Source organism: Cyanistes caeruleus, chromosome 6, assembly GCF_971803275.1.
Source record: "Cyanistes caeruleus chromosome 6, bCyaCae1.hap1.1, whole genome shotgun sequence".
Classification (NCBI taxonomy): domain Eukaryota; kingdom Metazoa; phylum Chordata; class Aves; order Passeriformes; family Paridae; genus Cyanistes; species Cyanistes caeruleus.
Window position 1 is genome coordinate 59,352,374 of NC_141706.1, and position 26,538 is coordinate 59,378,911.

General features: G+C 41.6%; 1 protein-coding gene and 1 long non-coding RNA gene across 2 annotated transcripts in view; one reads left to right on the forward strand and one right to left on the reverse strand.

The window, feature by feature from the left end:
• Positions 1-1,383: 1,383 nt before the first annotated feature.
• Positions 1,384-10,654, reverse strand: LOC147652729 (uncharacterized). Its single transcript, XR_015287874.1, has 3 exons — positions 10,464-10,654; positions 6,348-8,902; positions 1,384-6,050 (listed from the first exon to the last, which is right to left on the reverse strand). It is a non-coding gene; the product is annotated as an uncharacterized LOC147652729 (long non-coding RNA).
• Positions 9,910-26,538, forward strand: part of ASPG (asparaginase) — a 45,142-nt gene continuing 28,513 nt past the window's right edge. Inside the window, exons 1-6 of the mRNA XM_086892570.1 lie at positions 9,910-10,946; positions 15,721-15,850; positions 18,425-18,536; positions 21,251-21,376; positions 22,833-22,916; positions 23,963-24,089. Of these exons, the coding sequence (XP_086748696.1) occupies positions 10,784-10,946; positions 15,721-15,850; positions 18,425-18,536; positions 21,251-21,376; positions 22,833-22,916; positions 23,963-24,089 (742 nt within the window). The 5' untranslated portion in view covers positions 9,910-10,783. The remainder of the gene's footprint in view (positions 10,947-15,720; positions 15,851-18,424; positions 18,537-21,250; positions 21,377-22,832; positions 22,917-23,962; positions 24,090-26,538) is intronic.

Genomic DNA, 26,538 nt, shown 5'->3' on the forward strand with positions numbered 1-26,538 from the left:
AACTACCTATTCTAAAAGCTTGCCCACGGATTTTACAGTACAAAGAAAAATTTGAATTACCAGGAAAAGGAAGGTCAGAGATGGAATTTGAGTAATGAAGGGATGGTGACTTCATAGGGCATAATTCATGCAGCCTCTACAGGTTAAATTTAATGCCAGTCTACATATGAGTGTTAGAAAAAGACATATAAATTATGATTAATTATAGAATAATGGTTTAAACCAGGATACAAGTGTTGGCCTAGACTCCAGGAGTTACACTGACCTTGGAATGTCATTAACATGTTTTTCAGAGACCAGATTAACAGCGGTGTTTGTCTACCTCATAGAAAGGGATAGATCTGAACAGAGAAATAAAAACCCACCAGTGTATAGTTTGATGTGGAGTTCCTTTCTGTAGAAGAAGCTTGAGAAAAGCAGATGGAATTCCAAAGAGGTTAATAAATGAAAGAAACCTGAGGCAAAGATGGTATTATGTTTGAGGTATATATTCATCCTCTGAAAGAGTGTTGAGGGAAGAGGCAAGCTCTGAGCTGATCTGGTGAATCCGTAGGAAGATAGATTGCTCTTTTCTTAGTCACTGAGCTACATGGGTAGGTGTATTTGTCATCCCTGTCTGATGCTCCTGTATTTAGCTTTCACTCAGGCTCTAGGAGTGTCTAATCTGCCAGATCTATGACTTAAATTCCTTGGGGAAACAGAGGTGGCTGCTCCCTCTGCTGAGAGAGCTCTTCCATCCTGCAAGACAAGGACAGGACTTTCCCAGAGGTCCACCCTTCAAGGGAGGGTATTGCCCCCCTTTGCATTGCTGTGAGTGATGGGGAAATCCTGGCAGATGTTTCTTGGCACAGGGATGAGTTTGTGGATATTTCTTGATCCCAGGGCAAGGGCCCAGAGGGCTGAGCTTGGGTGCTGTAGCTCAGTGAGGGGTACTGATGCTCACTGCTGATTCTGCCATTAGACTGGTGAGGGCAGTGGGTTGAGGTGAGCTGGCCAGGATGAGCTGCACACACCACGAGCCTTCCTGAGGGGTCATGGCCTTCACTCCTTCACCCCAGCAATTCCCTCCCTCCCAGGGAGCCACCCTGGGGAAAGAGAGAAGTGGGCTTGCCATGTGATTCAGGAGAAAAAGAGTGGTGAAGATTGGGGCTGAAATGCTGGCACTCATTTCCTCCTTCTGTGCTCCAAAAACAGCAGAGGCTGCTTTTTGCTCTAAAAAACTGCAATCAAAACTTACTCACTCATAGTGAGATGAGTTGACGACTTTTTCATGTTATGCTTTTGAAATTTGTCTTCTCTCTGCGTAAGTCAGAGTGATGAGCCTCAGGTGCTCTACAAACACACCAGTGTGAGGGTTTTCTTTTCCCCTCTTGTATTTGTTCATGCTGTGTGGAGAAGCATGGAGGAGTTTTAAATAGTTCCCTTCTTTCATTTTGTTTTCTTCCTAAACAGAGCATACAACACCCAGGGGTACCTTTCTCCATGTGCTTGAAGAACGAAGTGTACAAGAGAACAAAGTGTTGGCAGTATTTCAGCATTCATAAAGCTCTTAGTTCTCTTTTTGGTCTGTTAATAACAAAAAATTTAGAGTGCATAATCAAGAAATGACCAGCGCAGAGAATACATATGTATCTCTGGGGTTTTCTTAGTCTGTCTTCAATAAGGGCACAAAGGCTACATTTAAAAGACAGGAAAGTAGGAAAGATTTTTATTAAAATTCTTAATACAGACTGTATCTTCCACAGCACATATTTCAAGAGATCACAGAACACTGCTGCAGGGAGTTCCTCTCTAGTTGAAGATGTTAGCTCTGTCTTGAACTAGTTTTACTTGGTCTTGACAGCAGCTGTGCAAACACTTTCCTCCTACCCAACTGCCAGGTAAGATGGGAATTGAACAGGCACACTTTGCGTCTGATTATTTTACATGTTCTCTAAGGAATAAATACTGCTGGAATGTATTTATAAAGGAGAAGGAGGTAGGAAATATGCTGGGAAGAACACGAAGTGATTGCTGCTGATAGCAGTTTCTAAAATTAGGATAGTTTCTGAAGCTAATACATTTGTAGTGATGCTCTATAGGATGTCAGTGCTGCAGAATGAGAAATCGACACAGGGAAGCACAGTCCATGATAACTTGAGAGCTTCCAGAGGATATATGAGTGCTTCTGGAACGAACATTTCACACCTCCCAAATGGATGCTTTCAGCTGAAGGACAGGAACAACAGCACAATGATGCAGCTGGAGATGGATGTAGGGTAACAATGTTGTAAAGCATCATACCACAGACTGGAATCAGAATGGAGAGGACTTCTTTCTTGTATACTTTCTCTGTGCTTATGTGTGAGAAAGCATTCCCTGATGTTATTATCTTTGTTTTCATATTAAAATGCAAATTTTTGTCTTAATTTTGCTGCGGTCAGTTTTCAAGTTACTCTTTTTCAATTTATTTGAATTGAGACAGTTCTTAATTTTTTTTCCTCTGTTTTTCTGCTATAACAATAGTCTCATGTGGTGTTTGACAACTATAAATCCACTTACATTTAATTGAGATCTGGAGCAGTTTCACACAACTGTATTTATCTTATGCTAAGTATTTACCTACAGTCAACTTGAATTGGCTCCCTTTTGATAAAAGCTTTCCCAGGTCAGGATTGTTTCAATAACTAGTGTTAATATAATCTGAACTAATTTTTGTCTGAAGTAAATGAAAAAGCTATCACAAATTTTTCTGAAACATAGGGAGATAATGATTTAGGGCCACATAATCTGCTCCACAAAGCGGTTAAATGTCTATAAGAGTTAGCAGTAAAATATTTCTATTATATAATTTTTTCCTTACAGTGTCTCTAAACATAAGAAGGATTATCTGTGCAATCCCAGTACAAGCATTACTGCTTGATGCATGTAATGTGATGTGATAGTAGACGACTTGGCCAGAATAACCAAGTATTTGAGGTATTGGACATGGTCTTCAGTTCTCTTCTTTTTGTACATAGTGTTGGAGATTAAAAGGAGATATGTGATATGTTAGCTTTTTGTGGATTAGTGATTTATGGGATTGGAATAAAAAGGAATCTTTGGGCTGGAGGGGCTGTTGGCACTAGCAGGCATTTACAGAAAAATGACCTTTGACTTGTTTGGTTTTCTCACAGATATTTAAAGAATGTTAGAGGCTGAGGGAAATTTGTCTAGAACCACACTACAAAGGTGGCTGCCATGTGATGTTCTACCATTTAGTGTCAGGAAAAATTGATGCAAGGTAGGAGAGAACTTGAAATTAGCAATTCTTTCATTGCGGTTCAGAGGAAGGATATTATTCCCTTGGATACATTTGACAATGGACCCCTTCTGTTTCAGAGAATTCTGAGATACAAGATGGTTGAAAAATTACTTGTTAAACAAGATCTTAGAGCAGCAAAGCAACTTTGTCTCCCTGCCCGCTCCCAGTTCTTACCAACTTGGTGTGATGGCTGTCATACTGTTCTAACAATTGTTATTGTAACTTAAGCTCAGCCAATACATTGAGTTATTTAGGTTGGTATTTTGACCGAGTTCAACCAGAATGAGGAATTGATGAGCTAAGAAACTCATGAACCAGCATAGTGAACACCACACAGGGCAAAATAAGATTAAGATGGCTATTCATAGAAGAAAACACTTCTTCTCAGTCTGTTCCTTGGAAGTGATTTCTCCAGGGTGAGATCACTGTGCCCAAGGGCACAGCAGCCAGGCATTTCTGGAGTTGAGTGAAGCATGAGCTAAGCAGGCTGCAGAACCAGAAGCCAGAGGCTACAGCATTTTTATTTTTGGGGTGGGAGGTGGATAAAAGACAATCCAAATAATTATCTGAGTGGGGTCAGCAGAATTGGACCAGTGATGTAGACTTAAGGGGATGGAAACACTCTCCTATGGAGAGCAGTGTCTTCACCTCAGTGCAGGTTGGTTTGCTAGTGCATCTTGGCCAACAGACTGCTGGGAAAACTCTTAAGAGGTCTGCTGTTCAAAATCTATTACAAGTTCCATACATCCAGACCTTCTTCTTGTGCTAGAAGTCCTGCAGGTGGACTGTTTTGACCTCATCAGTCTGCAGGTTTCTGTCCTCCACTTCCTGCTGATAAGCTGGTGTGGGTCACAGAAATCTTGCGTCCTCTCTGAGGCTGATCACAGCATGTGCTTTATTAACTCAAACTCCTGGCACTTGTTCCCTTTTCCTACTTGTATGTCAGAATGGGTTTTATAAGTTTTGTTTCGTTTCCTACAGCGTTAAAAAGCATTCCAAGTTTATCTTGCTTCCAGTCTCTGTGTGGCCTGAGGCTCGTGCTGTACCTCTTTGCTCATGTACCCTGCCTGCCTTCTTCCAGTGGTATTTTCCCTCTTGATGCCAAATCACTTCTCTTTGCCTAAGGCCATTTTCTGCCTGCCCTTGCCAGTGCCTACAGCTTGGTGCCAGACTGCTCCGGAGCACCAGGTGCAGGATCTGTTGCCAGCTCACACCCCAGAGGTGAAGGAGAGGTAACTGCGGAAATTTCTCCTTGCTGAGTCACCTCACTGCTGTTCTTGGCTTGCCAGGTCTGGAGTGGCACATCTTGTGTCATCGGCAGTAGCATGTTTTGTGTTATGGGTGGTTCTTCTAGAGCTACAATTCCAAGGCTGAGATAGGATCATTTTTTGGTCAGATAGTCACAAGGCCTTCCCAATGCCTCCCCAGCCAACACGGCCAGCGTTGAGATGTGATTTCCCTGCTCCCAGAACGGTCTTCAGGGCTGCACAGAACCCAGCCCTCAGTTTTCTGGCAGAACTAAAAAAAATCAAAGATTAACAATTTGAATCATGAAGAAAATTAGGGGTGGCCAGCCTCTCTTGCAAAGTGGTCCATCTCTTCATTCTGATACCACCTAATGTCCTGTCAGGATTTGTCTCAGCATTTGCACTGGTGTTTTAATGGCTGAGTGTTTCTGTGAGACTTGACACCTATGTCAGAAATGCAATTCCAGTGGGTTCTCCACCTTTTAACACAGAGATGGCATTGTCATCTCATTGGGCCCTCAGCTGGACAGAAAAGTTTTGGTCCCATTTACCCCTCAAACAAAGGGGAGTTAAACATGTGCAGCCCAGTGTAAAAGTTTAACAGCATCTGCTTCCCATCCTCGTGTCCCTTGTTACTGTCATGCTTGAGTCATGGGGCTGCAGGCTGAGAACCTGTGGCACAGCATGGACCTTGACCTGGATATTCTCTGTCAGCAGATCAAACACAGGAGAACAAAAAAACCAAAATGAAACAAAAATGTAAGTATGTTTTCAGCTCATGGTCAACTATTAATGCTGGATGTGCACCATGCCTCTCAGAAAACTCTGTTACTATATTATTATTAACCAGTAATTACTAAACTAATTTCTTGCAACTAGATGCCTGTCTTCTAGATAACTGAATTCAGTAAAAATATTAATCTTTCCTCTGAGGTACATTGACATATAACTGTCAAAAAAAAAAATAAATTACAAATTAGTGATTTAGTTGAGTATTTCAGTAGAATGTTGCTTGGGTATTTTTCCAGTCCAAAGACTTAATGTCTTGATTAGATATTAACACTGCTCTCTCCTCACCACTGAGCCAGTTGCGTAGTCAGAGAAGGATGTCAGGTTAATCAAGTGTGGTAAATCTGTGGTGACTACTCCTGACTGCCTGTGTGACCTTCCTATGTCTGGAAATAGCTTCCAGATCAATTTGATCCACCACTTCCAGGGACTGAGGTAAGGCTGACCAGCCTCTAGTTTTCCATCTCCTCTTCCTTCTTCTCATTCTTGAAGTGGCATTTGCTTGCTTCCTCTCCTCAAGAACCTTCCCCTGATTGCCATGACCTTTCAAAGGTCATCAAGTGTCCTCCAATTCCATCAACCAGTTCCTTCAGCTCTTGTGAGTGCAAGCCATCAGGTTTCAGGGAACTTGTCAGAGTCTGATTTATTTAAATATCCTGTAACCTGATCCTCCAGTGACAGGCAGTTATCCTTGCCCTGCATCTTAGGATGGCCTCAAGTGCCTGGGATTCCTAAAGGCAAATACAATATGTCAATACTGAGACAAAGGTGGCATTGTCAGCTTTCCCATGTTCTTTGTCACCAAGTATCCTGCCTTGGGCCCATCTTTTCCCTAGTCATCCTTTGGCTTCTTATTTACCTTAGAAACCTTTCTTGTTGAACCTTCATATCCCTTTATAAATTCGATTTCAGGTGGACCTTGCCATTCATAACAACATACCTCTATGTTCTGATAGTATCTCTAAGTTCCTCCTGGAACACCTGTCCCATATTCCACCTCTTGAACACTTTTCACGCTTAATTCTTACCTGGAGTTCCTTATTCATCCATGCAGACCTGCTTTTACCTCTGCTTGATCTCTTCCTTGTTGGAAGGGACAGTTCTTGAGATCAGAGAAGATGATCCTCAAAAATGGGTCAAATATATGGAGGTTTCATAAGAGATTCATTATTTTTGATGGGTGCTCTAGCTAGCCAGTCAGCTTAGCTGTTGTGAAGCAACATAAATAAAGGTTCACCAGAGCTTCCAGAATGCCTGCAGGAAGACTATGTGCTGGACTTGATTTTGAGACGGCAGTTAGTTGTGAGAGATCTCACAGTTGGTCTGGAGATCAAGACAACAGTGTTTTCCTTTCTCAAAATCAAACAAGTTCCACAAAACTTGGTTTTGGAGAAGAGGATCTTGCCTTTTGTTAGCAAGCTGCAGCTTTGCTGTAGTTTCTCCAAGACAGTTCTGTTCACAAAGGCCATCTTCTGCATGACTCTTTAACAGCTCTTTGTCTCAGGCACTTCTCACTCTGGATGTGACAGAGTTCTGCAGCTGGAGGTGGTCACTGTAAATAAACCTGGGACACTGGTCCAGCAAGGCAGAGCCTGTTGGGAGTGCACTCACTATGGCCTGTAAAGCCACCATCCCTTCATTACTCAAATTCCATCTCTGGCCTTCCTTTTCCTGGTAACTCAAATTTCTCTTTGCACTGCAAACAAAAGCTCTTGTAAAATCCATAGACAAGCTCCTGGAATCGATGCCAACAGCAGCACAGTGTTGATAGGAAAGGTCAAAGCTTCTCCAGGATCTACATGCACTCCCCTGTAGCTCCTCAAATTCCATACAGCTAAAAGAGGACAGTCCTGTTTTCTCTGGAAATGGATCACTTCACACTGACATCCACTCTCACCCTCATGTGTTCAGTCCCCCTCCCTGCAGAGAGCACAGCTGCCATGGTGCAAATGGTCACAGGCTCAGCAGGACTCAGCTGGGTTCATTTAAAGTCCCCTAATCCTTACACACCCTTTTTGGGGGAAGGAATTAGGAAATTCCCAACTGTGTTACATCCTTTTCCCTTTTGCTGTTCATCCTGACAATGATTCTCCTGAAAGAACAGGGCAAGTGCTCTGCAGCACTATCAAGAATCCGTCAAGGAACCAAAGGTGACGTTCCCTTCATCTTTTGGCAACCTCTGTGCACTGGGGGTATCAACTGGCACAGCTCACAGATGCAGGGTGTAGGTCACTGGCACTTTGAGAAGGAGGAAAGATGGAGACTGAAGCTGGGAAGGAGTCTGGGCACTCCAGGCACCACCTGCCTTGGAACAGTTTCCCCTCTCCTGAGACCCACAGCAGTTTCATTTCTGTTCCCCACCTCCTCTTTCAGCCCTGTCAAAAACACTTTATGGGTGGCCCTTAATGATGAAAGTCCTAAGCAGAGCCTTGGAGCTTTCCTCCTTGGTCAGTCTCTGCCCAATCCTGACCTTCCTCTGCTTTTCACCTGTTTCAAGCACCAGCTCAGGAACAAAGCGATACTTTCTTGCTTCGTTGTTTTTCCTAATTGTCCCTATCTTCAACACTCCTCTGTCTTCAAACATTATCTTCTGCCACCATCTACCCATCCAGCTCCCAAAACTCCTCCCAGGTAGATGATATTCCCTCCCATCTTGATTTATGTGCATGATTTATCTTGCTTAAATGCAGAATTCTTCTACCTGCAGCAGGCAGAGGAAGTAAGAGGGAGTAAGTTTTCTTGTGGCTTGCTCTTTTACTTTCCTGCTGCTTTCTCTTTCCACTGTTCCAGGAAAGAACACTGAATTCTTCAAAGGAGGCCTAAGCTCATTCAGCAGATATGGGGAGTCTATTGCCCTCATGAACAGCAGTGAAATACATCAGAAAGGTCATGCTGACAGACTGTAGGGTTGGTATCCAGCTGTTGGAGACCTGAACACACCGGCTGTGAGGGCAGAAACTCTTTCTAACAAGTGCCATCAATATTCCTTCTCATGTGTGGGATGCTGTGAGGTACAGAATGCTAAATACCACCTTCCTCTGTTAAATGCCTCTTTGTTATTCTGGTTCCAAAACTGCCTGCTTTAAAATTGCAGCAAGTCCAGAACTCGTGTCCATTAAGTCACCCAAGGCCATCATTCTTCTCTGCTCCCAAGTCAATCACTTATTTGCACGTAGCTTTGCCAATTCAGTTTTCAGAGGCACTTTTGTTGCTTCCAAGCTTATGTTCTGAGATGTACAGCTTGGGTCTATTGTTGAGCTATTAGAAATGCTGCAATCAGTTCTTCCCTGGAAATGCAAGTTCTAAGCTTGAGTTCTCTGCCCTTAGGTTGTGTGTTGCCTGTTGCATCGTTCCAGAGAAATGCATGTGCCTCAGCTTTCTGAGCATCTCCACTGTGTTTCTTTTTCTATTTCAGTATCTCTTATTTGGGTGTTTTTCCTATGAATTCTGCTGATGGTTTCTCTGGAAGTGGTACCACTTGGTCTTCTGTCCTCCACCCTTCTCTTTGTGCAATGAGTCATTACTGGACATCATTGTGTAATTTACTTGGGGTCACTTCCCTGATCTGGATGAATTCAGAATTCTGTATTCCAATATACAAAGTGATTAACAGGTGTATGCAGTTAATAGCACACAGTTTTGATTTTTTAAAATGAAAAATATTTGTATTGAAAAAACAAAATAAATAAACAGTAATGTTGAAAAAACAGGAAAATAACTTCTCCCCCCAGCCCCCCCTGGAAACATTTCCAAAAGCTGCTTATTCTGTGAACAAGAGTGTTGAATTTCTGACCAATGCTAGTAATCCTGCTCAAATGGAACTTCAGTGTTGTTCTTTCTGGAGGAACCTAAAATGAACTTTCTGTAGAGTTTAAAACTCATCATCACATTCATTTCATGTGATCTTGATTACTTTTTTCGACTCTGAGTAGTACAGTGAAAGGAGTACAATGAATAAAGATGCTTTGAGATCTGTGCCAGAAATATATGAAGTGGAATGCATTTCTTTGATACACAACAGGAATTAGATGCAATTTTTAAATTCTTTTGAAAAAAGTATTTCCTTCCAGCAGATGCACAGTGTTTGTTTATGTAGAAAATTTAGTTGTGGATGTGTCAACAAACACAGTGTACTCCAGCAGCTGGAGTTACTACACAGTTTGTTTCTGCCTTCAGACACTGCTGGGTTTTGTTCAATAACCTACAGTATAGATAGAAATGGTATGTTGCAGCTGTGCAAAAAGGCCTTGGGGGTCCTGTGGACAAGTCATATATGAAGCAGCAAAGGGTCCTTGCAGTGATGAAAGTGAAGGCTCGGCTGCACTAGCTGACAATTACAGCCTGCAGCCACAGGGGAATGATTACTGCCTTCTACTCGGCACTTGTGAGACCACATCTGGAATTCTGTGCCACGTTCTGGGCCACTCGGACTAAGAGAGAGATTGATAATTTGGGAGGAGAACATAAAATTTAATTCTGTTGGACTGCTCAATTGTAGAAATTGGAATTATAAGAAATTGCTTGGACTATTCCACAATCCGTATTTTTACCTTGAAACTGAATTGCATTTCATTTAGAAGGTGCAGTGCAGGGTATAAATTACGTTCATATGACCAGGGGCCAAAAAAATCCCTACCAGGTTCCTACAGGAACTGTGTTCTTCCTCTGAGGTACTGAGTAATTGAGGCACTTAAGTGACATGTTTAGCCTCAAGGTACTTGTGCAGCAGCTGCTTCTCAGATCATGCAGATCATGCTTCTCAGCACTTACTGTCCCCAGTAACTGGCTCACTGGGTTTTGGCCAGTTGCTTTGGTGATTCTGCTTTATATTTAGCCAGTAATAACAAACTTCACGACAACAGACCTAAAGATTTATCAGATTTCATTGAAAAGAACTTTGGCCTTCTCACAGCTGATCTCCTACCCGATCCTCAAAAGAATCCCTCTGGAAGGAAGCCGAGGGTGCAGATTAGGACGCTGGAATGGAGGGGACAGCGGGTGTGACAATGGGGTGCTGCCCGTGCCACGCTGCCCGTTTTGGGAGACGCTGAGTAGGCAGGAGTCGCCTCTGAGGCCATGTAAGCAGGTGCAGTTCCCACTTTCTTCCCCATGAAGGAAAAAGGGAACGACGCAGGTGCTCTTACCGGGCTGACCCTGAGCCCTGTGTCCCCTCTCTCCTCCCCGGCCCAGAACGCGCCGCTGCTCTCGGCTTCTCCTTCAAGCATGAAAGGCTTTGACGTCTGCCCGGGCCGGCTCTGCCCGCAGCGCAAAGTGCGGGGGGCGGTGCCGGGGCTGCCCCTCACGGGCGCTGCCCCTCACGGGCGCTGCCCCTCACGGGCGGGCGGGCACGGCGGCTCTCCCCGCCCCCGGGGCAGCGGGAAGGGGCGGCCCCGCCTCCGCCCTCCCGCCCCTACAAATCCCCGTTGTCCGGGCGGCCGGGAGGTAGCGGATCAGGAGCCGTGGGATGGAGGCGGCGGCGGGACAGCCGCGCTCCCTGCTCAGAGCCCTGGCCGGGCCCCGGCCCCAGGAGCGCCCCGGCTGCCCCCCGGCCCCCTCCGCTAAGGCCGAGGCGCGGGTGCTGGTCATCAACACGGGCGGCACCATCGGCATGGTGCAGGACGTCAAGGGTGAGGGGGCGGCCGCGGGGGTGCCGGGGGTGGCCGCGGGGAGCGGGGCTGGCCGTGAGGCTGGGGCCGGGGCTGCCTTGGCACGGCGCGATCGCGGGGACCCGGCGCGGTTTGCGGTGCGACATCGCTCCCTCTAATCCCCGGCTCCCGTGAGCTGGTTCACACGGTAGCTCAGCTGATGGGCATCCTTGTGAGCGTCACAGCGAGCGGCAGCGGCTTTTGGCAGAGGACAACGTGTTTCCTGCAGCGTGAGTCCTTTCTGCCCTACCTCGCGCACTGAAAATGAAACCAACGTAATCGCACTAGTCATGCAGGCTGTATTTAGCCCTAAATGAGCTCCTGTCAGCGGCCACCCAGACAGCGTGTGCCTGGCATTCCTGCTGGGAAGAGCGTGGGCCGCTGGAGCTGGTGGCCGTGACAAGGATTTTCCAGTGGTGACCTGGTAGCGGATGCAAATGTGGCAGCTGCTAGGTGTCAGGATAAGCGAGATCGGGTGCAGCGTCAGTCACCTGCCTTGGGATAGGTTTCTGCTGCTCTCCCACCGGCTCTTGGCTTCCCTCATGAAATCACTGTAGAGTTCTGCCTTGCCTTGCCTTACCTTACCTAGGGAGGGGGAGACTTTGATGAAAAGACTAGATATGCCAAACTCTCTCCCGGCAGCTGGAAAATGTTTACATCCAAAACTGAACACTGAGATGTGTCAGTATAATGCCTGCATTTTATCTGACGCCTTCTTAGGTACCTACAGGTATATGCTGTATGTTTTTAGGTGCCCCTGAATGTCAGCAGATAGGAACCCAAACTCACCTGACCCCTCCACAGGTCCCCAGTCCAGCAGCTGATTGGAGTGGCACCTATGCATCCCTTGATCATCACTCAATAGGCACAGATCCCGAGGGATACTACAAACATCAACCCACTAATGTGTCTGGGGAAAAAGCGGATTTCAGTCAGGCCTGACTTGCAGTAGGGCTGTGTGCTTGCCAGCGTTGGATTAAAGGGAAACAAGGTATCATAAAGAGTGGGAGTGAGAGGGAAAGTCCTGTTTTGAAGAATATCTATTTAGTTTCTTTCTTCATTTACTTGGAAGGCAGCGGAGCATCTCAGGGCTTCCACAGCTTGTGTCTGTCTACAGATTCAAAAGTATAGGTGCTTGTGATTCCTTCTACTGAGTTTTGTGTCCCTGGCTGAAATACTGTCTCTGCTTCTTATTTGTAGGATTAAAACACTTGGGGCTTCACCTTGGAGCTTCCTAGACTTGATTTTTTTCAAATACATGTCCTTTATTCTCAGGAGACAGTGATTGGCTGATCCTTATTATTGTAATAAAGATGCTATAGGGTGTTCTTTGTTTTTTATGGCTGTCATCTTTGTTTTTAATCTGTCAAAGTTGTAAAAAATAAGTCCATATTTTAATGCCGTGTGCTGACTTGCCTTTCTCAGTTTGCATTGTTTATACTAAAACAATTTCCTACTTTTATTGCCTCAGCCTTCTAAATGTCTCTTTCAAGCAAATAAATTATAATCACGTGTCCTTTAATGAATGAACTTTATAACTGCTTCTCATCTTGTATGCTTTTCTTTCCCTTTTGCTTAACAAGTGTCAATCATTAAAGCATGTGCAAACACTCTGACAGTTATGATCCAATGATACTGATTTTCTGCATCCTGGGTGGGGCTGACCTGCTTTTCATACCCACATCTAGCTGCAGAGCAGCCAGAGTACCTCTTTCAGAATATTTGGCAGTCTTAGTGTTCAGACAGAAGCTAGTGAAAGGGCATGGGAAAGACAGCATGCTTCAAGGGAAGATACAATAGATGCTCATTTCTTTTGTTTATCAGTGGATGGAAAGTGCCTGTTTACAACCCTTCCTAGAACTACAAGTGTTTTACTTCAAGCATAGTGAAGAGAAGTAATTCTTCTGGCAACTCCAGCACGTCTTAGAAATTCTTGTTGGAATTTCTGCACACCTACATTACCTGTGCAGGAGTCATGTTCATGGGATGAATAGTCTATTTCAGTTTATGTGACTAGGATGATGAACAGACTCAGGTGCAGACTCTCTCAGTATTCATGTTTTTGCTGTCAAGCTACTTTAGTGCAATTTTCAAGTTTCTTACTCCTACTTATTTCCTCCTACATTAGTTTCTTTTGGCTTGTCAGTAGCTCATTTCAGAAAGAGAACCTTACTGCACTCCAGAATGAGGTTACTGTGATAGTGATCTTTCCATCAAGTTTGTGCTGGTGCCTTCAGGAAGATCTTTTCCTTGTGCATGTGGACTAGCTTTTACCTGTAAAAGGTAAAAAGCCAAAAAAACCCAAACAGATCTAAGGTAAATACCCTTAGAAATACTGGAATGGTCTACTTGGGTAGCTTGGTTATTTATGTGTGATTTTTAGACATACTAGATTACTGAACAACTAGCTACCATAGTCCAAACCTTTTTCTGTTTGAAAACTGTGTACTTCACTTCTGAAAGCTCCAAGTAATGTAACTGCTGCAATTATTATATTCTTCCTGTTCTCTGCAGCAGCACAGGTTGTAGGGTATTTTGTTTGGCATGTAGCTATAAGTGGTTATTTATCTATAGCACCAGAGTGAAATCAGAGTTCTGGACTATAGGTGAGACAAAACCATGATTGTACTCCTTGGCCACAGGTGCCTGTTTGCCATTCTGCTTTTGTCCACCTGCTCTGTGATGCCAGGGCTGGCCAGCTGACAAGAGACAGGACAGAAGTTGATGAGAGCTATTTGGTCAAGTCACACAGCCTGCCTCTTCTCTGCAGGGGTGAAGTTGCTTCAAATACTTGGTCAATAAGCTTGGCTCACAAAAGCTGTTTTCCATGCATAATAAAGTAGAAGTGTTCTTAAAACCGTTGCACTTGAGTTCCCTTGTGTTTGCTTCTTCAAGCTGTAAAGCAGAAATCACTGCTAGATGTGGATGCATGTGAGGGGCTCTCTAGGTTGTAAGTGGGTCATCTTGGATACATCTGCAGAATGCCTTTAAAAAAAGATTTACATTCAGTGCAAGCAATTATGAAAAAAATCCTGACAGATTTGTGATTAAGAGATGAAGAACTGCTGTTTATAGAGAAGGGATTAAAGAATACTAACATACATCATGTTTCCAGTTCCTGTGGCAAATACAAAAAATAAACAGTCTTATCCATTGTCAATATTCAGAACAAGATGAACACTGGACAGAAGAATAATCAGAAAACACCCAGGAAACACTTGAAACTGGGCTGCATTTCTGAGCCAAAATGATTCAATGCCCAAGAACAGCAGAAGTGGCCATTTGTGACTAAGCTAGGAACATCCTTAATAGGAAAAGCAGGGATTATAGCTGAATGAATGAAACATCCAAGGCTTGAAAGTGTTTTAAGCATATTTTGTAAAACAAAGTATTCTGGCAGAAATCCATTCAAATGCTGTTGCTGTCCTGTGAGGAAGTTGGCTATGAAGAGGTCTCCCTCTTAATTTAAGGCAAGCCAGGAGGGAGATCAGGGAGTTCTTAAGGATTTTTCCATCAGCTTGGAAAGTAAATGGGAAAAGCTAGAAATACTATTGAAAATACTCTCTGTGTTTAAATATTTGAAATAAACCTTGCAGTTTGAAGGTGAAACAAAAATAATTGGAGGTGCTAACTTGGATGAGAATCATGTTTAAATAAAAAGAACTAGGAAATAGGAGATAATTCCCTGGCTTCAAATTAGAAATAACTAGAACTAATAGAAGTAGAATAATGAGGTTTGATAGTTTGTTCACCATGTAAACAGGTGATATGAAACTCAGATTAAACTGAACTTGACAGTAAAATCTTGAAGTCCAGAAGGAAGTACCTCTGTTGGAAGTTCCTTGAAAGAAAACTGTCTCAGGAAGTCAGACTTCAGAAAAACAGGGTGGCCTCTGATTCTGGATGCCAGGACTGTTGCTGTCTCTCCTGAAACAGGGTACTGGAAGGTGAGTTGCAGGTACGGTTCCCAGGTGAACTCAGTTCTGTGATGCTGAGGATCGTAACATCACAACATTAGGTGCCTTTCTTGCTAGCAGGGAACAACATGCAGATTCCCACTGTAATCCTGGATACAACCAGGACACCTACAGGTCCACCAAACACTAAATGTGTTCTTAGGCTAGGTTTAACAGCAGCTGTTTTAGGGTCCCTGCCACAGGCAGACCCCATCATGGGCAGGAAGAGGGAGAGCAGAGTTTGAGATGCATCCCCACTTTTAACTTTTTTCTTTTCACAGGTTTATGCACCTTTTTACCTTTTGTCAGTTCAGATGTTTAGTTCTAAACCTGCTAGTGGAAAGTACCTAGTATGTATCACAACTTGATAGTACAGAACAGTGCTGGGTGCTTTTTAAGTCTTCTACTACTAACTACTGGTAGTAGTAATAGCTATGGAAAATGTGAAAGAGAATGGTAGCTTTCTGCTACAGTTACAAAAATTGACTTCCTGTCCTTGCTTCTGATAAGTATTTGCAGACAAGCAACAATGAAAAACAGGTAAAAGCATAAATGTTTGCTGTGTAGGAGATTTGCAACATTATTTCTCTTAAATAAAGGATTTATCTATTTCCAGTCAAGAAAAGAATAACTGCATGACTATTTATTAATGTTCATTTTTCGTGGTTTTAAACTGGCAATAGAATGTTTAATTTGGAAAGATGGGAAAACTGCTGTGTGACTTGTCTTCTTCCCTCCTTACCGTGCCACTCCTTCCATCCCTGCTCCTTTATTTACTGCCTTTATTCTTTGCTTTTAAGGGCTTGCTCCTGAGGCCAATAAATTAGTAAACAGCTTGAAAACAATGCCGATGCTGCACGATGAGGCGTATGCCCGGGAAACAAAACTGAACAACTCCCATGAATTCCCAGAGAATACCTTGGTGCTCCCGTAAGTTCAACTTCATTGGGCAGAGGAAGGGTTAGGATGTCTCTTGTTATTTTTCAGGTAATTACCTCTCTAGACATGAAGAATCTATAATGAGATTAGCAAAAATGCTTATATTAATTTAAAAGAAAAAAGTCCACCATATTTGATGTGATAGAAAATATGTGTTTGGATAGATTTGCAATGAAGTGCCGAGAACTGCCTGAGAAATAACTTTTGAAATAGGCAACAAGTAACCATTCTGGGAAGTCTATTCCTGTTTTTTTTCTTTTTTGTGTATTAATTTGCTGCTGTGCAAACATACAAGTATTCTACATAAAATAAACAAACTGAATATACAGCTCCATGTGAATTATCTTCAGCATATGTCTGAAAAAGCAGCATGTAATTAATACATCTGTGAGTAGGCCTCATGCTATAATTCTGCAGGCCTTCTGTTTTTAAAAGCCCTAAAAGCTGATTGTTTTTCCTAAATTTATGCAACATTATGATAATAAGTGATGGGTTTATAATTAATCTGCAGTGATTCTTAACTGTTGGACAATGATTAATAAGCTTACGGGTTTTATTTAGAGGGCAGTATGCTAATTTGAAATATTCCCTAGCTGTGATGAATGACTGTGCCCCTGTAAACGAGCTAACTTTGCACAAAGGATGATTTTACACAGTTTTTCAAAAATAAATGGGATCATACCTGGTTTTCTATAAGAGTAAAAATGGATATTCAGTAATCTTTAAGGAGAAAACCAGGATATTCAAAGAAAATAAAAGGTTTATGAATTTTTTCTACTTTGTATTAAGGTCTCACTATAAAGCTAAAAGTAACCACTTGAAACGCAGATAGCAGGAGAAGGAATAAAGGAAAAAAACTAATGGAGACCTGGTGCAGTAGTATTTATATGAATATACAGTTTGTGTTAAAGATGATGCTTACACTAAAAAAAATGGAACTCTATTATGACACTGTGTCTGAATAACTTTTAAATACTTAAGGGATTAGAAACAGAGCAAAACTACACTAATATACCCATACGAGTCCTAAATATACTTTTCCTGGCACATCTTTTCCCGAAAACCAGAAAAACTTAAAACAATCATTCATACAAAAACCCCCGAGGTTTAAAAACTAATCTTGTCTTGTTTTTCTGGCACTGCTGAGTGCTGTTTCTGGAGGCTAGTTATGGCAATTTGCCATGTTGTCTTTTATGCTAACCAAGTGATATTTTAACTAGGTGGTTGAGAAATATTGTGAGTTCCTGAGGGGAGAAGGTTTTGTTAACTTTGTATATCAGTGTGTAACATTAATATAAGAGGAATGAAATTATCTTTTTAGAGAGAGGTATCAGAAGTTGAAGACAGGGCTGGTTTCTGGTATCAGGATGTCATGTTTTATTTAAACAACATATTCTCAGGAGAGCTTTCTTGTCACTGATTTTCAGGAACAGACTTCCGAAGTTACTCTTAGCATGTGTAAATATGATATCCTGCAAGGCAGTTTTTCATGTGAAGTCTGACTTCTTAGGTACAGGATGTCAGTTTAAACAAATTGTTTAAATGATCTCTCTGCTGTATGCAACAGTCTTACAGACTTCATAGGGGGAATGAGTCTGCAGATTTTATTGGAAGTCTCAGGTGACTCGAAAAAGGGAAATACTGCACCCAATTCCAAAAGGGACAGAAAGGAAGATCATGGAACCCACTGACCTGTCAGCCTCCTCTCTGTGCATGGGAAAGTCATGAAATAGATCTTTCTAAAAGCTCTTCTAATGCACATGGAGGACAGGAAGGAGATTTTAGCTATCACAGCTTTACCTGGACTTCTGCAAAACCTTTGATATGGTCCCCTACAACATTCTTTTCTCTAAATTGGAGAGAGATGGATTTGATGGGTGGACTGTTCAGCAGATGAGGAATTGATTGGATGGTTACAGCCAGAAAGTGGTGGTGAATGACTCAGAGTCATGGTGGACATCAGTGACAAGTGGTATTTCTCATTGTGACCAGTGTTATTTAATATCTTCATTAATGACATGGATGGAGGGATTGAGGGCAGCCTCAGCAAACTTGTAGATAACACCAAGCTGAGTGGTGCTGTTGACACACCTGAAGGGTGGGATGCCATCCAGACAGACCTGAACAAGCTCAAGAACTGGACCCATGTGAATATCATGAGATTTAATAAGACCAAGTGCTGGTGCTGCACCTGGGTCAGGGCAGCCCTGGTATCCATCCACGCTGGGAATGAACAGACTGAGAGCAGCCCTGCCCAGAAGGACTTTGGTGGTGGATGAGAGGTTGGATATGAACCAACAATGTGCACTCACAGCCCAGAAACCACCTGTATCTGCCTCCCAAGTTGTATTTATTATTAAATTAAATGTAGGTATTTATGCTTTAAACTACATCAAGCCATGAACTTCTAAACTTGGAATTAAATTTCCAGATTTAAGACATTTTTCACCTAGACTTGGAGATGGGGAGGAAAAGTGTGAAAACTACTGATTTAAATAAAAAATCAGAAGTGATGAGATGATATTAATGCTAAGATTTTTTTTTTCCAATTCTCTTTCTTCATAGTCTCTCTAAGCAAAACAAGAGAATTTTTTACACAATCCTTGAGCTCTCGCCACTGCTTGATTCTTCCAACATGACACCAGATGACTGGGCCAAAATTGCAAAGAAACTTGAGGTACAGTGATGTGGGATAAGAATTCATTTTTCACTTAAACAAAACCAGCAGTATATTTAGTATACTTAGGATAAAACACTTCAGTAGTGCTATACATATATATTTGTTTCTTTAAATGTAAAGTACCTTAATTAGTGACCTGCAAAGTAAGAAGTACTGTGCTTGCAAAGTTTGCAGAATTTTTATTTCATTTGAAAATGTTGTAAACTCCTTAAAGTAATATCATTCTTCCAAGGATGAGCCATGCCATAATTCCAAACAATGAAATAAAAAGAAAAATTGCAGCTGTGATTGAATAAGGTATGTAATACCTAGGTTGATGTGTCCTAAAATATTTACTTGAATTCACTGTCCAAAAATGTTGAATAAAATCCTCTTGTGTGGGTAAATAAGCTGAAGGTTATGTAGTTACACATCATTTGAATTTTCAAGTAACTTAATAGTTGGGTATTTACATAGAAAATAATTTAATGTCTTTATGCCTTTCTTGCTCTGGGTACACATAGACTAGACTAGCTTTGGCTTTACAACCAGTAGAAAAAATTGCTACCATGGTTAGGTTTTCCACAGTGGAAAATATTTAAAGCCCTAGGTACTTCTGCATATATAGATGAACTCATTACACCCTTCTCTAGAATAAAAAAAAAAATCAGCATTTCTGTGTTCCTGTCCCTTGTTTAAACTTAGCTGCGTGCTTTTAACAAATGCAAAACTTCAAAACACTTCAAATGCTTCACACCAGGAATTCATACATAGCTGACAGAAATAAATAACTGTGGGGCTAGGAAGATACTGCTCTTCCCCTCTGTGACAGTGGGCTGTATAGTGTAAATTCTCTTCTTCTACCACGCTGTAGTGATGCATGTGAACAGTTCAATAATGCAGGGAATGATGCTGAAGATTTCAGGTCTTTCACCTTCAGGCTCTTCTGAAACCACCAAACTTAGGAGGTTGCTTGTCCTATCAAATGCATCTTGCCCAGGCAAAGCAGAGATGGAGCTGGTATGTACATGGAAAGTCTCTAGGATGGAGCAGGGGTACAGCTGGGAAAAGCCCAGGGCCAAGAGAAGGCAGCAGTCCATGCTGAACAGGAGAGAATTTACCTTTTTTCCTTACTGGCATATTAGTTTCTATTACAGAAGAAAGTGGGTTTTTTTTGTTTCTTGTACAAAAAAAGGTTCTCTGTATGTCCAGTTTGTGTAATCCAAGTGAGTGGAGAAAGCAAGAGAGTGCTGAGAAGGCAAAAAAAGAAACCTTTTCAATTCTCCAGGTTGCGTACAGACACTGCCACTTTGTGTTCATCTTGGACATGTGCCTGCCACAACTGTAACATGCTGATGATTTTCTAGACTAAAACATTCTAAGATGTCTCTGTGAAATATCTCCTTAATTGACACCCTGATCTTTTCCCTTATCAAGCTTAAACTAGTTCTGTTACTTTCTTTTGCATCTAATAAGGCTGAGAGTACTTGTGAGTGTGCTAATTTAGAGAGGATAGGTGGTTATTTCTATGATCTGGGCCCTTCTTGAAACCTCCTTACCTTGTTGGTGCCTTGGTGAATGGCTGTGGCATGGTTTTTGCATCACATAGTAGTTTGGCCTGTAGAAAGACCTTGCAACACTGGCAGATGTTGTGTTGGCTCAGTTAATTAGAGATAAGCAGAAACCCTCTGAAACTTCCAGTAGATAGCAGCAGGTAGACAGACATAAGTGAAGAAACAGCAAAAAGACAAGCAGTAACCTACAAATGAGTTTGGAGGTGACCTTATTATCATGAGGTGCCAAGTGTGTGTGCCTAGTGTAACATGAGGAGTGTAATTAAAAAGAAATCTTGTTTAAACCTCTTTTTCCTCCCCATGCTGGCACTTCATGTATCAGTTTAGAGTTCTGTGTAATCCTTTCCACGTTACCAAGTTCCATCAGAGACATCAGTGAGATGAACCCTGCAGTGTTTGCTATATCCATTATTCTTTAAGTAACTGAACCAATTCCTTTTTCTTCCAGAAGCCAGCAGATAACTATTCTCACAGGATGAGCAGTATGATTCATGCCTTTGCATTCAAAAAAACACCTCACCTCTTGTGTGGAATTGTATGCAGATTAAATTTTTTCTAAAATTAATTCTGATAGTGTATGTGTCTGATAAAGGGCCTTCTCAAAAACCAGCAGGTGAATCTCCATTAATAAACAAGAAGCCTCTCCCCCAGGTTCTGCTATGAAAAGGATGGCTTTCCATCAGAAGAGGGCACTCTGACACTGGTAGTTTGCCTGTCTGCCGTGGATTAAATGGACTGTTTTTTCCCCTATATTATGAGAGCCCTGGTTTGCCTAATCTGCTCCTGTAAATGGTGTAATCCCTAAAGTAAAAGCGGCAACAAGAAATCAGACTATACGACTAATTTGCATATGTTAACATTCCTGTTTAAAGCCATTGCTAAGCTTTTCTTAATTAGGAGTCTTCTGGTTTAAAAACACTGCATTAATATGTATACACAGAAGAATCTCTTTGACTGTTCCATAATCGGAATTACTGGTTCTAGTGCTTACTGTCCGATTAACCCTTATTTGTATTTAAACTGGAAACAGGGCACGTTTAAGAGGAGTTGTGTGTGCAGTACCCTATAAGGCATTGTGCTGTTACCTGCATCAGTGGAAGTAATGCCCTGTGTACCTCACTTGCTTTAACAGTGTGAAAACTGTCTCTCCACCTCTAGGAGCACTACGAGAAATACGATGGTTTTGTGATCCTGCATGGTACTGATACTATGGCCTACACAGCTTCAGCCCTGTCCTTCATGTGTGAGAACCTGGGAAAAACTATTGTTCTGACAGGATCTCAGGTAATGGAATTATTTTGAAGTTGAAGCAGGAATCCTCACTTCTGGTTCTTTTATGCAGAACTTGCCTGTATCATGATTATCACTGTACAGCTTAGCAGTGCGGGCCAGGCCCCTGGCAGGGGCGAATGGTCATAGTGCTGACAGAAATGAGTGAGAAATGATGGGCAGCTGAGGATCTGCCCCATAATTTTATCATTAATGACTTCACAACTCTGTACCAAATCAGACCAGGGGTTCATTATGGCTGGGGCCAGATGCTTCAGAGAAAGACATAAGAGCCTGTCATTGGCCATTGTGTATTAATCAGTTTATGTGAGAAGCGTTTTTCCAGCCTCAGGTGGCCACTGGTTGTCATTTGTCTTTTCTTTAAAAGCCCTGAAGCTTAGTATTTTTTACTTCATCAGTTGTTATCTCAACTTATGTTACTAATTGTTGCATTCTTTATAATTTTAAAAAATAAACTTAAAGCATTAGATGCATTTTTGATCATTTCTGTTCAACAGAGCATCTAATATGGTCTGTTTCCTTTCCTCTAAAGACTACATTTATTAATTTTTATTCTCCTAGCTGGAGATCAGCCCTTTGCATATTGTTTGAGGGGGAGGGGTTGTCTTACTAGAATAGCTTGCTTGAGTGTAAAATACTGCTCTAATCACAAAGGAAAGATGAAACATCACATTGTAAAATTCCCCTCCCCAATCTCATAACTTCCCTTTCACATGTGGTCTATTTGAAGTCAAAATACAAGTCTAGGAAGGAGTAGGCTCCCGCTTGCTGTCTTGACATGGAGCAGCCTAGTCATGATACATCTGTCAAGGTTTTTCTTTCTTTTTGGTTTTATTGCTTGGAGATCTAGATGACATATTATCCAGCAAGGGAGCATGTGATTTTCTTTTTTAATAAATGCTGAAAGAATCACTCTCTTTTAATAAAGAGGCAGTCTGAAAATGCATGGAAATCATCACTCAGCAGACTAAATTTCTGTTTTTAATCTTGCCCTTTTCTGTCAGTAATAACCTGCTGGCTCAGTTTTACTATGCTATGAGGAAAGATGGTGCAAGAGAGCTGTTGTGAAGTCCATAGTCACAGTTCTGTGTATTCTGGGGGTGTTGCTTTTTCTCTCTATCATCACTTCTCCTATGCTCGGTCACTTTTAACTTTGCCAACTTGTTAGTTTTGATATTTTTCTTGAAGCAGTGTTAATATTCTTAATCACATTAGAAAAAATCTCTGTATTAGTTTTTAAGTACTTAAATTACAAAATTATGTTAGAGAGAGAAATCTTGCCATCTGCTGCAGTCTAAAATAGTTTGGGTGAAGAAGGAAAACTTTTTTTGTCATAAGTCATTGTTACATAAATTATTCATGTATTTGTATTGCATAAGTTGGACTAATTTTTTATGCTGTGTAGGCTTTACATAAGGGCCAGGGTGTAATTCCAGTCTCTGCTCTTCAGGTGCCCATTTATGAGCTGCAGAATGACGGCCGAGACAACCTTCTGGGGGCGCTGCTGATGGCTGGGCAATTTGTGATTCCTGAGGTCTGTTTACCTGGGAAGACCATCTGAGAAGCTGTATTTCTCCCTCTAGCCAGGACACAAATACTCACTAAATATCCAGTAGATAGTAAGGAATTGCATTTAAGCAGGAAGATGAACAGATTCCAACTGAGGTAGTTGCATGGCAAAGCACTTGCTGTTCTCACATTGGTCATATTCCATTTGCCCATACACAATCTAGAAAGACTCTCAAGTCTGAAATGTATGCTGCAGAAGACTTGAAACTAGAGGTTCTCTTGCAAATCTGTGGGATCTGAAACACTTGTAAGTCAGTTTTTTAACTGAATGTTACTTTGACGTTCTGTAGTTGCTGTAGAATGGTAGGAATGTCTTCTTGCTCTGTTCCTGAAAACTGAAGTGTCGAGGGTGATACACCTGATGAACATGGAGGTACCTCCATAGTCTCAGCACCTTGCTGTTTGTGCTGTGCAGCCCAAAACACAGAGAGAAAATGGGTCAGGTTACACCTTATTTTACTTCTGCCATGCTCACAAAGCCAGTTCTTGTAAGACAATAGCAACAGCTGACTGGCCAAGATCTTAATAACTGATAACAGCTTTGAGGTATCTCTTTTCCTTCAAGTTGACAAACTTTAATAGACTTGAGAAGGAACATACTCATTTATGTGTGGTAACTCTAGGAAGTTATCCTCTTTTTCACCAGGCCTTTTGTTATGTTTTGGACTCTGAATTTATACATAACTGATGAATTTATTAAAAAGTTCACACGGTTTCTTTCCTCAGTCTCTGAAGTGGACTCAGGCAAATTTGCTGTCTCCTAGAGTAAGCCTCATGAGAGGATTATGAAACTAGTTAGCTCTTAACTTGTTTTGTTCTTAAATTCTTAAACCAATGTGTGACAGATGTGCCAACACTTTTTGAGAGGGTTAGACTTGTAAACATCTACTAGCCTCTGAGTTGCTTTAAATATTTAGAAAACACTTTATAAAGGACAGACTACAGTATTTATCTACTGCATCTTTTAATTACTGGCTTATTCATAGACCTGTTTCTTTACTTGTCTTGCAGGTGTGCCTGTATTTTTATAATAAACTGTACAGGGGAAATAGGGTGACTAAGGTGGATGCTGGGAGTTTCAATGCCTTTTCCTCACCTAACCTGCCTCCACTTGCAAATGCTGAGGTTGATATTACAAGTAAGCAACATCATCTCTTAAGCTGTGTAATTTATGCCGCATGCAATAGAACTGTAGCTGAAAAGAACCTGTGCTTATGTAGTTGAAATGCCATTTTTAAAGTCAAATATCTTTGAAAGTCCTGTAGTTTGACTTCACTTCCTCTGCTCTGAATCTGTTTAAATATTAGTAAGGCTGAGACTTTGTGACTCAACTGCATTTATCTATTGAATATAGATGTAAGCTAGACTGACTGACTAAAGATCCAGACTAACCAGAGGGAATGTTGCCCCTGTGTCAGGAAAACACTTCGTCTAAAGATAAAATGAGGGAGTTAGAACTGAAAGAACAAAGAGTTTCATCTCATTAATGACCATGCTGGGCTGAAATCAGGGAAAAAAGTCATTGCAGCTTCAACAGATTCTCTGTTGAATGTCATTGTGTAAGATGTTTTATTGGATATTTAGGACCTGCCTGAACTGCAAAGACACTGACAACAGCAGACCTAAAATATGTGAAGTTTTTTTTCCCCAAACTTACTCAGACTCACTGTAATTTTTCTGTGGCTGTTTCTTAAGGAGGGCAAAAACTACCTGAAGGTTTCAGTACCCATTTACAAAGTCATTAGATGACTGTTCATGGATAAATGGCACCCTTTCTTTGGAGAGGGGAGAAGAGAGACACATTTGGAATCTAGCCAAATGAGGAGTTTCCAGAAAACATACTAAAGGACAGTTTTAAAATAGTGAGCTGTTTTTGTATAAACTAGGTTTTAAAAAGGAGTAGGACTTGGTGACAGACTCCATTATTAGAAAAAAAAAAAAAGGGAACAGGAGGTGTGTTCTGAATTCTTCAGTTAAATGCCGTTAGTGGCAGTAGGAGACCTAGCACTGTGCCATGCAACATGCCATTCTGAATAGATTCTACTGCTACAGAAGGATATTCTGCAATCTGGAAAAATAAACTTCTCCCACCTTTTGAGTGGGAGTCACTTAACAAAGTTTCAGGATCCAAGTTGGTAGCAGCCAGATACAAACTGAAGAAGCCTATGAAATACTGTAGCTGTAAGACATTTCTCAGGTAGAGCCTCTGCTACTGTTAAGCTGTGTCAAATAGGACGTCTCTGAAATCAGCAGAAATGCTCACAGCTGATTGTTGTAGTAAATTGGGGAGAATCTTCCTTCTTGGGTTTTTATAAACTGCATCAAACAGGGTATGAATAAATTCTGTTTACTGGCTGATCAATAATGAAATCAAGCTGCAAATTGCATGCTATTCCTCTCTTGGATTTGAATGAACTGTTTTGTGATTCCTTGTCTAGAGTAGAAAAATGAGAAAGTTATTAAGCACTTCCCTTGGCCCATATTGGGACCCATTATCTTTTCAGTAAATGCCTCATTGGGATCAGTGGGGATTTCTAATATAAAAACTGATGGTGTGATAGGCTCGATTTTTATTTGCTTCAGTTGATTACCCAGTTTGGGTAGCATCATTTATCCAAGATGACGGTGTCACTATTGAAGGATTGTTTCATTTTGAAAGAACATAGTTTATAGTAAGGGCAATCTACTGGTGCTGCTTTATTTTGTCCAAAGTAATTGTTTGAAACATTGCTGTCTCCCTTGAGTTTGCTTGTACAGTCCTTGTATGAAGCTTTCATGGAGACAAGGAGCCACTTGGGCTTTTAAAAACAAACCAAACAAATCAAGCATCTTTTAACTTTCTTTTTTTCAAATGACTTTATATAATATGTCTTAATCCTCCTATAGACAGGGCTGACTCTGGCTGATTCAGCATTATGAAGAGCAGCCTGAGGATGCCGGGAGGAGTAGGACATGTGTAGATACTCTTCCTGTGGTTCTTTGGTTCTAATAAAGCTGGGAATGAAAATTCCAGGGCAGAAGGGGAGAGGTGGCAGGATGGAGGAAGTGGGAAACATAGTAGGATCACAGGTTGGTGCACAGGAATGCAGACTTGCTGTTCATGGCTCAGCAGAGCATATAAAGGCAACAGTCTTACTTCTGAGCTAGTGGGGAGAAGGAGAAGCTTAGTCCTGTTTCCTCTCTTACCCTTTCAGCTCTCTTCTTCATTTACGATACCCATTTCTTATCCTGTTCCCTTTTTAGATGAGGCTCCCAGTGGATTTCTAATCGTGTAACTGGCTGTGTTCTCAGCCAGATCCTTAGCTGTGTTAGCAATGCCTAGGAGTTGTGTTACCCAGTTCTAGATGAGTAAGTGTATCAACTTCCTCAGGCTTTTCAGCTTAGCACAAGAAAATCCTGTAAGAAATGAAAAAATTCTAGCGCAGTCCTGAGCTAAGAAACCCAGTGCTGATGGGAGATACTTTTGCAGCAGAACCAGAAATCTCTGTATAAAATGGACAGTGTAGAAATAATAAAAAATATTTCTAAAATCTCAAAGCTTATCAGATAAAACACATTACTTAATTTCTGCCATATTTTGAAAACAG